Below are 14,673 nucleotides of genomic sequence, written 5' to 3' on the forward strand. Positions count from 1 at the left end.
ACATAATTTAAAATTTACATTAATTTATTTATTATCAATCTTATTTGAATTTCTTTTTCCCAGGCAGGACTTAGTTAACTAGTGTCTTTCTTCTTATGTAACATACTCAATCACTTTTATGGTAGAAGGTAGCAGATAAAGTTTAATAACCATTCTTTTAATTTCATACTAGTCAAAAGGAAGTAATTATAAAGTATGGGGTTTTTAAATTTAAACAGAACTTTCAGAAGTGATTAGAAAATCAAAATCAAGTTTAATAGGTCAGAAACCTTCAATTCAGCTGAGCTAGAAGAAAACAGCAATTAAATATGCCAACTGAGATTTCTATATTCAGGTCCTCCTCTTTGTTGAAGACTTTTCTTCTGTTTCTTCCTTTGTACATCAAAGCCCCTAGGATGCCCCAACACCAAATGTCTTAGAAGAGCTGGGGAAGTTTCCACTTATCTTAGGCAAGGCGGTTTGGAAGAGCTGGTGGAAGAAACCTCATTTCTGTTATTTTAAGAGATCTATTTCAGACCTCATTTGGAACTCTAAATACATGTCACCACAGAAGTACTGAGAGTTATATGCAATAGTCCTTTCTTTTAAATGAATCTTTAGAAAACAAACTGTTCATAACTGGAGTACTGACCTTCCTCTAACCACACCAACCCTTTCAAACAGAAAATTCTTTTGGTAACTTGTGTTATACAAGTGGATATCATCTGAAACTAGTATACATTAAAATGTCAGTGCTTTATCATAGTTGACAATCTATATCATGCTATCAGTGATAGTCTTAATTGTTGTGGAGTGCTTTAAATATTAAAATTATAGTTCTTTAGAAACTTATTTGAGAAACAAAAGAGGAAAACGGTTTAAGATAATATAAAACTTACACTGTTTGACTAACTCAAACAGTAGTGATAACAGTCAATGCTAACTTTAGAGGAGGTAACAAACCATTCTATAAATCTGAAAAAGCACAGTATCAAAGAGTAGTATCATTCAGGTTTCACATTATTAGAGTATGTGAAGTTCCATTCTATTGAAACTGAGACCTATTTGTACAGTGTTAAGAAACAAAAAGTTAAGACTTTTTGTTTTACATATAAAGAGTACTCTTTGGCATTTTCTTGTTTCCTAGTGACACTTCTTTGGGCTCATCATCCACAGTGGCCAATGAGGACTGGGAGTATGGTTTGGCTGGTATGTCTATATTTTAAGTTACTATTACCTATAAATTTTAAGCATTTAACAGAAAAGACATACACTGTCTTACTAAAAGAATAACAATTGTACTTAAATTATTGTTATCAAATTAGTAAACAGTTTAATTATAAGAATTACCTTATTGAAACTTTTTAATATAAAATACATACCTCTTGTAAGGTATTAATATCTACTCCATCTCCTTGAATAACTCTAAGATAAGGTGGTAGCAACTTGTAGCCCTTCGCGTTCTCAGTAACAGGGAACTTCTTACCTAAAATATCCAAAACCTGTTTGGAAAAATACACATCCAACACAAAATAACTAAGACTGAAAAAAAGTGTAAAAACTTTACAAAGTTAAAAAGACTTTGCTAACAATCTTGAATATAAAAATTTAATTACTTAAATTTTATATTACCATGTATAAGCCTTCTAAAATTTCATCTCAATTCTATTTGATTTTTAGAACAGGCATGCAATTTTCTATCAAGCCAATTTATGCTGTAAAGTGGCTCAAAACGTAAGTATTTTTCCCTCACATTTTTCTAATTAGATTCAGGGAAAAAATCCTTTAACATTAGAAACTTACAATGGTAAATATAATATTTTTAAAAGGTATATAAAACATCATTTAAAAAACTCATGATGATACTTTTGAATTGGATTTTTTTTCTGCTTGTGCCAATAATTTAATTTGTCCGATGTAACTCAAACATGAATCCAGCTGAATTTTCTGAAGTCCTTCTCACTTAACAATGACACCAATTTTTTTTTAAGCCAAATTGCTTAATATGCAAGTTGTGCAACTCATTCACTAACTATTGAAAGTTTGGTAGCAGCTGAAATACTTCAACACTGACTGAAAATTTATCAGAAAGCTTCCTCAGAGATTCAAAGGTTCTACCCAACAATCACTCCCTTTTCCTAAATAAACTGGTTTAATATTCTAACAATGACAAAATTCCGTATGGTAACTCAGTTGGTTCTTGAAATCAGGTTTGTATATTTTTATTAGGTAACAGAAAAAACATGAAACCTGTTCAGTTTGCTAAACCAAATCAGTTCATATTTCAGGCTAAGATAAAACCATCAGACTGGTCTATTACTTAACAGGATAGGAAAAGACCTCCTTGATTCTACACCCCACTGTTTTAAAGGGTAATTCATCACCTAATCATCAGCTGGCAAACAGTGTGGTAAAGAGAGATGGTGATAGTCATAAAGACCTATGCTGACTATTTGGCTTATTTTATTACCTGTTGTCTGACCTTCAGCAAGTGAATTTTAACCTAAGCTGGTTTATTTGTCTATAAAAAAAGAGTTGTAATACAGATCATAAAGTTTTCGGCGATTCAATGACAATTAAGCAAAGCATGTAACACACTATTTTTCTAGTAGTAAGCATCAATAACCTGTTTCTATTAGTGCTTTTCAAAGAAGGTAAACCAAGTCCTAAAGACTTAAAAAAGAAAGGAAAAAAAAAAAAAAAAAGACAGCAAGGCTACCTTGAGGACCGGTAGTATCACTAAAGAATCTCTACTTGAAAAGTATTTTCAAATTATTTTTGTTCCACATTACCTTGCACATACTTCTTTTGCACTAAAACCTTCAAAGGTACAGCAATAACTTGTGATAAAGGCAGAGAAAGAAACCACAAACTTGGTAACCAAATCACAGGACTGGTTAAAATGGTAATGGGATTTATTAATCTTCAAGGTAAGTAGAAAAGAAAGTATCTATTCAACAGTCAACAGTACTTAATAGTCTATTTGACAGTTACATATTAGTAACCCTTTACTCTGGAAATACTTTCTCTAGTTATTAATGTGTGACCTTGGGCAAATCTATTAACTCTCTCTGGGCTGCAACTCTAAAATAAGGGGACTGGTCCAGATAGCTCTGAAATGGTGTGTGTATGAATGAAATTAAAAGTAGTGTTGATGCAGCTGATCTATTGGCACTTTTAATAATCAAGTTACATATTAAAAATTACCTTTAATACAGTGTCAAGAGGATTTCCAGAATCAGGTCTGATTATTAGTGGTGCCTCTGTACTTCTTGATACTATTAAATGTCTTAGATCTTCACCCCATGTTTTCTCACACGCATTATAAATGTCATAGCTATCGCTGACCACAGATACAGGCACTGATGAAAACTGTGTTACTATATGTTCAAAAGCATCTTTTTCATGGTCCTTCCCCCAAGCTGTTATGGTACTAGAAAACAAAATGAAAATACAGAGTTACTTAGGCAGACACATTATCTGTTCCTGAATTATATCTCATGTTTACTATACTACACCATCAACAGTGCAGAGAAGGTGAGTGATTTAGTTTAATGAATGCACATCAAGAGGTTAGCTGAATATTAGTTGAGCCAAACCAAACCACCCTTTGGCCGGCCAATTTTTAAGACTACAAGTAATCTCTCCAACAGTTATTCAAACTCTTAAGTCATATTCAACCAAAGGATAAATGATGTTATTTTCTTTTTTAGTACTCCTGAACCTAACTCATTTAAAATGAGTAAGCTAAAAAAGCACCTGTTAAATACTCTATACATTATGCTGAGATGTTAGAAAGAATGAACACATACTCCCTTTATTTCACTAAGCAATGCAGTTCCCTTTTGTGAATTTTCAAAACCATATACCAATAATAATAAGGACATATATTTTATCTTTCTTACTCTCCAAACCTTACACTTAAAAGACAATTAGGCAATTACTTATACTGTATCATGCACATATATAGTCAACTAACTAACTCTTTACCTGTTGTATCTTTAATTGGCCTGTAACAGGCATTTATTTTACTTATAGATTATCTACTAACTAACATATGCCCAGGAAGTAAGAATTACAATATTTAGTTTGAGCTAAACATAATTAAGATGGGAAATAGTGTGAGAGTTTCTATTAGGCAAGAATGGTAACAGTAATTTTTATACTGTCCTTTTTGAACAGATTAACTGCATTTAACTAAAGTACTTGCTGGTTAACTAATATATAATATAAATAACAAATTCTTAATGAGAACCTAATAATTTTAGAATTGTTATGATTTTCTCATGCCCAGTAATTTTACTTTCTCCCTAATTTATTAGTTTTTGCCTCTACTTCATTTTCCAAAGTAAAATAATGGAAAGTGAAACAACCCATTCATTTAATCCCATGCAGATATGTTTATCTCCAAACTATTTAAAGAGTCATACTATTTTTGAAACTGTTTTCTTTTTCCCTCTAAAGGACTAAAGTAAACAACTTCTCTCATGCTGTCAATGATATGCTGGGGACAGCAGAGGATGTATACTGCAGGGATATAGACTTCGTTATCCAGAACTACTGAAATGGAGAGAGAGCATATTTATATAAAATTTATTTTATAGTGAACAAAGTAGTTATGATGCCTACTCTCCACTTCATGCAAGCATCTGCAGGTTGAAAGGAAAATTAAGACATGGATAAAGAAAGCCCTTTCTTCAAATCAAGAATTGCTATGGTCTTCTCTGTAAGGGACTTCCCTGGTGGCTCAAATGGTAAAGCGTCTGCCTACAATGTGGGAGACCCGGGTTCAATCTCTGGGTTGGGAAGATCCTTTGGAGAAGGAAATGGCAACCCACTCCAGTATTCTTGCCTGGAAAATACCACGGACCGAAGAGCCTGGTAGGCTACAGTCCATGAGGTTGCAAAGAGTCGGACACGACTAAGTGACTTTCTTCTTTCTCTGTAAGGGAGAGAATTAAGCTCAAAGAATACTAGCACTGGAGAGCTTTGCAATGTAAGAACCAACTCTTAAGAGGTTATTTCAATGCAGTCATCTAACTCTGTGTGTATCACTTCTAGAAAACTTAATAGTTTAGTCTTTATCTTACTTGCTTTCTCTTTGGCATTTGAACTTTCCTGAAGCTTTATTTTCCAATGACTTCACTGACGTATCTCATGTTTTGATTTTTTCCCCCTATTTCTTTGGGTCCTCTTCTGTTTCCCCTAGAGGCTGTGCTCGCCTTCCTCAGTATGACCTGGGCACTAGTCTGTCTCTCTATACCTCCCTATGTGAAAACCACTCAAAGCTTTTAAAAAATACCCTTATAGTGAGTTTCCAAAATCTGTACCTTAGCCCAGGTATCCCCCACCTCCACACCGCCCCCCGCAGACTCCAGATCCATTTTGTTGGGGAGGAAAATGAGTATCTCATCATCCCATAGACATTTCCTAGAGCACCCTCCACATAATGCAATCATAACACCTATTTTATTTGGTATATAGAGATCATAAATATTTGGTCAGTGACTTCTACTTATACTACCATTCCAATTTTCAGCATCATATTTGATACATTTCCAGTTTGAGGAAGAGGTATATAATTGAATATTTCTAAGTCTAGATTAATATATTCTTTAAGAAAATATTTATAACAATAATGGCAATGTTCTAAATTTTAGCATTTTATTTTAAAGTTATCTTAGATGTTAGTTCATTTTTCCTCAATGACCTTCTGATGTTGGAAATGCAAAAATTTTTGTTCCTCCTTTTGTTGGCTTGGATGGAGGAAATGAACAGAGAGATAAATGAGTTGCCCAAGGCCACCCAGTATGTCAGCTGTAAGGTCACTCCTATTTCCCAACTTTCAATCTAGAGCTCTTTTCACTATACCATGCTGTTGTTTAAAAAGACTTATCTATTTAAGAACAGCTGGTATATTAAGGAGTCAGATTTGCAGATGTAATAAATATTATGAGGCTATAAAAACACAGTAGATTTTCACCCTGTATTAACATGAAATTCCTAAAGAAAATATCTTTATTCTCAGATTTATAGTATCACACTCATGATGTTATTACTTTGAAACAAAACCATTAATAAAGAGTACTAAAGAGTACTCTTTATTAGTACTATATTAGTAAGTTTTTAAAAGGTATGCATGTATCTAAGACCAAAAATTAAAATACTGCAACCCTTAAATCTTGATCTGTTAATGTCACTCTTATTTTCCTAGTTTCACTAGTCTTGAAACTTACATGTGAAAATATTCAAGTCCCTACTAAGAGAGCAATGCTAGTAAACGTTAGCTAAATCCACTTTCTATTGAGCCCCAGTTCAAGTCATCATTTCAGCAATTTCATCTCCTAAGCCTCTGCTCATGTTTATCCCCTTCTTTTATTTAGACACTTGGTTCTGAATCTCATCATCTCTCAAAATTATTGCAACATTTCCTATAAACCCTAACTTCTCATTTTTCTCTATTTTTCAATTCATAAGATAGCCCACTATCAAAGTGATCTTTCTACAACATTTCTGACACTACTTCTTTGCTCAAAAACTTCAATGCCCACCCTCATTTGAAAATGGAATTAGAATAACCCAGCACATTCAATGTGAAAATACAGTTGAGGCCTTTTACTTATTAACCTGTCTTTCCAGCCCACCTGACGTTACCTACAAAATCTCCGTACAAGATACATTTCAGTCCTTATTCCTTAAGCACATCCATATTTGCCTCTTTCATGACAATGCTTAACACACTGTAGGTACGTAATAAATATTTATTCAGAGAATAAAGAATCCCGTAATGTCTGCCATTAAATTTTACCAAACATTCAAGAAGTCAATATTTACATACCATCTCTATAAAGCCTTTCTTCATCCTACCAGTGGAATATGACCCTACTTCTCCTTCCTCTGCACTGCTGCAGTACTTTAATTGTATCATTTTAAGAGCACTTTAACAGAGCAGAATGTTGCTGGTGTACTTTTTATCCAAAAGATAGGATTAATTCTTTATGTCTTTCCATCCCTTGCAGCATCCATTAGATTGCTGGAATCAAAGCTCAGCTTTACTCATTGCTGGTTTCAGCACCCTGTTCTTGTTGTATGAATCAGAAATAAGGATTGGCATACATTTAAAAAACTCCACTAACTTCCAGTACAATTAACTCTAGAACCAGAGCAGCTATAGCCTGGACTATAATAGTTTTCTAGTTTAACTTGAATGGAGGAAACCTAAGAATCTGAACACTCTTCCTTTCATTAAAAGGGCTAACTCGCTCATCTACAATTCAAGGTACTGGGTTCAGAAGATAATTTCCAGAACAAAGATAAGTGAAGTTATGTAGAAGAGCAGGGAAAGAGAGAACACTGACCAGGTGTCACAATGAGTGCTTCTAGACTTCAAGTACACGACTTATCTGTTCATGGCAATAGAGAAGCTAACATTTTTTAAACAATAAAACTTATAGAGCAATATAAAAGTTAGAAAAAGAACTCCTAAATTGTTTCTATTAGGACAGTTAAAAGTTTTGCCTACCTCCCTGACACCAGTTTTTATATACAGTATAAAGAAGATTTACTGTAGTACCTATCTGTGTAGTTAAACAAAATATGACTCAGTTACAAAAATGAAGAAGCTTATTTATGAAAAACCAATGTGAGATAACAGAAGGATGAAAACAGAAATTTTACCTGTGTTCTGCCGCTGGTACAGAATAGCCTGGAACAGGGTCTTTTGTTCCATAGTATTTTTTAATTAAAGCAATTCCTGCTACTGTATCTGTTCCTTTGAAGTTAACCAAATGAGCAGACGCTCCTATGCCAGCAGTCTGCAAAATAAACCATAAACCAAATTCCAAAAAAAAGAAAAAGACCTATACTTGAAGTACAGAGCATAGCCCCCAAAGGAGTTATTGTCTTTAGTTATTTTTAAAGAGAAGTCAACCGTTACCTCCTCAAAGAGACCTACTTAATTAATAGTAATCTACCCGCACTTCCCATCATCCTCTTTTCCACTACTCTGTCTTGTGCTTCTCAGTAGTAGTATCTGACATGTTTATTACATATATTTAGTCATCTGTCCATCCATCCATCAAATATATAAAGGAGGGAGATGTTTACTGAAGACTATTATTTCAGGTATCTTTAACAGAGGCTGACACATATTAGGTATTTAATATCCTTGACTGAATTTCTGGAATTTCAAAATGGGACCTACTTCCCATATAACTTCCTAGTAACTTCCTAAAACTTTATACTGGTAACCTAACCAACAATCTATATTTTATTAATTGAAGTTCCCTCCAGTTTCTTACCTCTTGGGAAGAGACTCCTCTGTAGCCAAAATCATGTAACTTGTATTCCAGACCATCTAAGTTACCAGAAGTTTCTAATAAGTATTTGGCCAATATTTTCTTCTGCTCTCTAGAATTTGTGGCCACTGTGATTGGATACCAGGACTGAACAAGAATAGTCTGTAGTAATAAAATTAACCACAAACATTAATACATAAAAAATTGGATTCTTTCTGAGGAAAATCCTAGCTTTCTCTGGAGGTATGTCCTGGACTTCCATACTAGTAGAAATACCAATTGGACATTTCAGCTGTATGGTGGGAAGCCTACCACATGTATTTCAGATACAGTGCCAAGCTCAGCTCTCAAAACCATAATACGAAGGATAAGCAAACTAGGCCCCAAACAGTAGAGAATGTTGAATTACCTATTTTTCCATCCAAAGCTCCAAAGAAGCAAATTTTATGAAGACTATCTGTGATGAAGGACCGATGTATTTATTTTCAATCTATCATGGATCAATAGTTTTTATATTATAAACTATATTCACACTTGGATGCTAAGGCAATTGCCATAGAAGTTTCTAAATGCTTATCCTTGATTTTTATATTTCATGCAGACTTGCACTGAAGAGTTCATGGACCAGCACTGGTCCATGGACTGCACCTTGAATAGTATACATCTAGAGAAGTTATTTTTTCACTCCTCTAGGTAGTACTGGATCTAATTTTTCCTTGGATCTAATATGACTACTGGAAGGTTATGTATGTGAGATACTTTTGTTTAGTACTAGACAATTCACAGAGTTATGTTTTATGTCCTTGGCATTTATCAAAAGTCATTATAAAAGAGCCACATGAAACATTTCTGCATACGCTGTTTACTTCTGAGGTCCCTATTTTGTAATTCAGTTCCTATTATAGTTTTTTCCAAATGAGGAAATGAAAGAATTGCTACCTTCTAATACTAAGACTTGCTACTTTCTGATAAGAACTGTCTCTTGGTTTTCTCCCCTTTTCCTTGGCTTCCAGGCAACTCCAAAAAATGTCTAATCACAGTAACTATATTAATTATTACGACTTAGGAATTCACTCCTCCATTCTAGGATCATAATTTCCTATTCTTTTTGTAAACCAGATAGCCTGCTATTACAGCAGCTTCAAATTTTAGAAAGGAAAAAAAAAAAAAATTTTAGAAAGAGCTGCTAAGATGACAAGTCGGTGCTCACTCAAAAGCTACTTTCTAAGTTTTACAAAACAAGCTTTTACTGAATACCAGCTAAGTGACCAATAAATAAAATAAGTAAAAATAAAAAGATTATTTATTCTTGGACTTCCCAACTCAGTCCCCTAAAAAGAAAATCTGCATTAGACTCTTGCGATTAACTATGGCTCCAAGTTCTTTGCGGCTCCTTCCATCAAGAGGTGTAATCTATCTCTTCATCCCTGATTCTGGGATGTTCCTATGATTTGCTTTTGACCAACACAATGTAGCAGAAGCCATATTAATAACTTCTAAGCTTCTGTTTCAAGAGGTTTTTTATAGCTTCTACTCTCATTTTCTTAGAACCTTGAGACTGCCCTGTTGTAAAGAAGCCTAAGTCAAGGAAAGAGGTCCAACAGTCCCAGTTACCTAAGCTGAGGTCCAGACATGAATGGGAGTGAGGCCATTTTAGACTGTCCCTTATCTGAGCTGAACCCCTACCTGAATGCAGACACGTAAATCCAAGCAAGACCAGCAGAGAACCATTCAGTCAACCGCAGAATCATGAGAAATAACAGCATTTTTGTGAGAGGGTGGGGGGTAGTTTGTTATATAACAGTAGAAAACTGATGCAACTCCTAACTTGAACTCTATGACAAATGACCTCTTACCTAAGCATTCTGCTTCTGAAATTCTTCTTTCGTAATTTCAGTGATTCCACTGCCCCAGCCTATGAGTATCCTACTTCTAACTAATCTTTAGCTTCTCTTCCTCTTTATACTGCTGCTGGTTATCCTTCTAAAGCAGAGTTATTCAGGTTGTGTCATTCCTTAAAATGCTTTAATGGCTATCTATTCCACAGAGGAAGAAGGCCAATTCATGTTGAAATCTGAGGCCTTCTGCAATCTTGCCTTATTTACCATCTAAAGGTTTATCCTTTATGATATATTCCACTTTTTTGCTATAGTCTCCCTTGGGCTACCTGTCGTCCAAAGAATACCTCAACTCTTCATTCTTTCATGAAGAATACCTTCATGAAATGGAAAAGGTTTTTTTCCCCCATACACAGAATTCACTTCTGCTACCAATTTAGCGTTTGTACTTGTATTAGTGTTTAGCTAAGAATAAATTGCTCCTCCTCCAAAGGCTGTTAAGTAACACATACCTTACTCTAATATCTGTGCCCAGCACTTTTGGGGTATATAACTAGTAATCAATATTCATTTGCTGATTTAATTCAATCAACTCATAATTTTAACTTAGAATGATATTATCTAGGAGTATGAGAAAGATAGAAAACATAATGTGAAAAACTCTAGTGGAGTTATAAAGGTAGAAGATTGACCTTACCCCTCGAAAAATGCCAGGGAAGGAGAGAAATAACTATGAGACACAGTGATCCTTCACATCACCATTTCCTTTCCATAGTCCAACAAAATCAGCTTAAATTATACTCTTAATAAAATCACTCCCCTTTAAAAAAGATCACTGTAGATGTAAGCAAGGGAAAAAAAGGCAAGTTAGTTTGGGTTAATCCAAGGTCTAATAAAATAGGCCTTGTTGGAAACTTCTCCAAAACAGAAATTTGCCCACACAAATCAAGATAAAATTTTTAGTTGAAAACTAAGACTAAAGTAAAAGAACCTGCAAGTTTTATTTAAGAAGTGTTCATTATATCATTACTGTGCAGAATAAAGAATTTCAAAGAATGAGAAACGGTGTGGTATAGTAGAAAGGGGACTGGACCTACTCTGTTAACTAGTCCCTTTGCCCTTCAGGGCTCAATTTCCTCATCTGTGAAATAAGGGCATTTGATCAGTGTAATAGTTTATAAAGTCACCTTTGATTTTTAACAGCAAAAAGGTTTTTTTTTTTTTTGGTTGGAAGAAACTGTTAAGTTTAGCCCAACATGCTCATTCTTCAGCCCCTCTTAAGTCTGAGATACCTCTGAAGACTCTTAAGCTCTCCTAAATACGTTTTGAAATCTGATTTGAGGACTAAGATTTCTTCTAGCACTGATATTAAAATTGATAGAGCAATTCAGTAATTTTAGTGGGTTTTAAAATTCAGTGTATGGTGAATAAAAGAATCTTATTAATAACTCTGCACAAGGAATTCCCTGGTGGTCCAGTGGTTAGGACTTGGCACTTTGACTGCTCTGGTTCAATTCCTGGTTGGGGAACTAAGATCCTGCAATGAGGCCAAAAAATAAACACCACAAAAAAACAAACTTTGCATATACTGGGAGGGTGAAATGGAAAGAATACTACTAAGCACTATTATTTTAAATGTTTTAAATTAAGCATTTCCTGAAGAAAATCTCAAGTTTTTAAATAACAAGCTTTTTGGATTTGGTAACAGATTGGATTTACAAGGTAGTAAACTTGGGTGGGAGATGGCTAAGACAAAGATGAACCACCTCTATCCTCTAACCCACAGAAGAGGCAAAGTCATTCTGAGAAAGTGTTTTCTGGAGACATGGTATTTAAACACAATTAAAAAAAAAAACAACACAGGATCTATCAGAAAGGGATTGTTTCAGAACATATATTTTTGTGCCTTAGATAAAAATACATACCAAGGACTGAAATTATTTAAATAATATATTAGAAGGTAAACTTGATAAGCAGATGAAAATAGGGAACTTTTTTCCCTTCAAAATCTAAATCTCACATTGGATTTTATATTTAATAATCTTTAAAAATATTTTTATATTTGCTAACAAACTAAGATGTCCACAATTTATAAAAACATCAACTTTTTTTTTTTTAGTGAAATACATCTAAATAATGATAATTAAAACAGGTACTTAAAATTTTTTTCAAGGCTAGTATTTTTCACTTTCTAAAGAAAAACATACATGAAAAGCAAGATAGACTTCGAATTAGTTCTATGTCATAAATATCTGCTTTATGAGACTCCAATTCAACACAGGGGAGGAGTACTTATTGACTAAATCCTCAACCAGAAAACCAAAAAGAAAAAAAGTGAAAAAAGGTGATTCATAAATGATGATTTTAAAAGTAAGATTTATCTGTTTGGGATCTTTTGGCACTGAAGGTAAAATACACTAGATGTGATTCTTTAAGAACTCTTCTACTTTTTTTTATAATTTCATCCCCTCAAAATAAAGTATCTGTCAGTAAAGGAGTATGAGAAGTGTTAATATGTTTCCTTTTACTCTGAGTTCACAATTCAGAGTTTTAACACATAACAGTAAACTATTTTAAATCTTTATTTTAGTTAATTGTTCATTGTTTCAGAGCCTGTTAGGCTATTAAAATTTTTTCTAAACTGTTTCTAGTCTTTATAAATGAATCCCAAATGTATTATTTTATAATATAACAACAAATTAGTTTTACCAATAAACTAGTGAGATAAAGCATACAAAGCACCAAGTAATCACCTCTCAGATAATAGGGTGAAATTTCTATAGTGAACCTTGAATGTATTTAGATGAGAAATACCAGGTGGTAGAGCCTAGGCCCTGAACTGATTAGATAAGAATAAAGAAAACGATTACTAAAATGTCTTAAGTTACTAAAGATGTACCTGTGCTGTTTTTATAATCTTTCTCTATGGTGGTGTATATTTAGGATTGCAACAAATAAGATGGAGGCCAGCTGAGTTTTAACTGTTAACGATTTTTTACAATTTAAGATTAGATTTTACTGGAAGGTAATTTAAAGATTATTTAGTCCAACTGTCATTTTATAGGTGAGGAAACTGAGGCCTGAAAGGTTTAGGAAGTGGTAGGAGGTTATATAACTTCATTAGTAGCAATTTTTAAACTAGAATTCCAGTTGAATGGTTTTTACATCTACAATTAATGTTAAGAATGAAAACCAAAACAAAAAACAATTCACCTCAACCCAGTTTGTAAGCCAGTAACACTCCGGATCTGTGTTTTCCACTGTGAAGAGAACATTTCCTCTTGGAATGACAGAGCCCTCAGGAACAGCTTTTACTTCTATTGGAAGATGCCCATCATATTTCTGGTAAAAGACAATAATTAAATTATTCATTCAACAGATGGTACACCATTACCATTACATATTTTACAGAAGCTAAACTTACTGTCAGAGAAATAACAATTATAGATCTTACTGTATTGCTAGTAATATGGTCAGAATATGCTTATCCTCCTGAAATAAAATTAGCTATTATGATTAACAGTTTAGTATTACTAATTTTTAAAATTTTATGCTGTCAAAGTACTTTTGCTAAGAAAATTTGTCACTTGAAGATAATTTCAAAACAAAGTTGTTTTCCTCTTCTTTCCCCTTCAAAGAGTTTATTCCAACATATTCTAAGAGCACTATCTTTCTTCTAAGTAGTCTTCTTTTCCATCAAAGAAAGGCTAATGACTGGAAGATAAAATAATGAACTGCTGTTAAAGAGCAAAATAAAATGAACAAACTAAAAAAGAAAAGAACTCTTTGCCAGTAGAAGAATCTCGAATAGGTTTTCTCTATACTGGCAGTAGACCTCACATTATTTTGGTAGTAGACTAACTGTAAGTATAGTTTCTAGAACTTTTGCAATCAACATCCAAGTGCAACAAGTCTCTCCCAGATTAGGCTGAGGATATAGTGGCTATATGACATGTTACTAGATACTTAATTAAGCCTCCCCTTTTTTAAAGTTAAAAGCTGGTTAACTTTTGGCTAGTAAGGTAGGTTGTTTCAGAAATCCTGGCAGTTTACGTGATTTGGGACAAGATAACTAGATTAAAAAAAAAAAAATTCATGATTCTCAAGGTCTCAGATTCTATGCTTGTAAAATTGGATTACACAAGATTATCTCTAGAGAATCTATGAATCCCTAAGATTCTCTGAATATAAAATGAAAAGATTTACCACGTTGACGACTGAGAATTATATTACTAAGCACAGCATCTAACTTAACCATAACTGTTATCCTCAAAACAAATCAAATGAGTTAAATGTGGTAGTTAGCCAACAGATTTTACTGACCTTAAGATATGGAAAACTAGCAGATTGCTTACCCAACTTCTTCATGGAGCCAAAATTACCAAATAGTAAAATTCAGTATTACAATATAGGCATGAAAGTTAAAGCATTTCTTATCACTTTGTGTTTGGTAGTTTACAATGAAAAAGACATTCATTTTAGAGATAATTAACATGGAAAGATGTCAGTAGATCCCATTCTCCACCTATCTATATAATATAGAAAACGGCCAGGGGACA

General features: G+C 33.6%; 1 protein-coding gene across 3 annotated transcripts in view; it reads right to left on the reverse strand.

The window, feature by feature from the left end:
- NAMPT (nicotinamide phosphoribosyltransferase) overlaps nucleotides 1-14,673 on the reverse strand; it is a 387,332-nt gene that overhangs the window by 10,995 nt on the left and 361,664 nt on the right. For all 3 annotated transcript variants that reach the window (XM_006042817.4, XM_044946592.2, XM_044946593.2), the window contains 5 exons: nucleotides 13,328-13,456; nucleotides 8,280-8,438; nucleotides 7,657-7,793; nucleotides 3,187-3,412; nucleotides 1,362-1,481 (listed from right to left, as the gene is read on the reverse strand). In XM_006042817.4, coding sequence (XP_006042879.3) covers nucleotides 1,362-1,481; nucleotides 3,187-3,412; nucleotides 7,657-7,793; nucleotides 8,280-8,438; nucleotides 13,328-13,456 — 771 coding nt within the window. The remainder of the gene's footprint in view (nucleotides 1-1,361; nucleotides 1,482-3,186; nucleotides 3,413-7,656; nucleotides 7,794-8,279; nucleotides 8,439-13,327; nucleotides 13,457-14,673) is intronic.

This window comes from Bubalus bubalis, chromosome 8 (genome assembly GCF_019923935.1).
Source record: "Bubalus bubalis isolate 160015118507 breed Murrah chromosome 8, NDDB_SH_1, whole genome shotgun sequence".
Classification (NCBI taxonomy): Eukaryota; Metazoa; Chordata; class Mammalia; order Artiodactyla; family Bovidae; genus Bubalus; species Bubalus bubalis.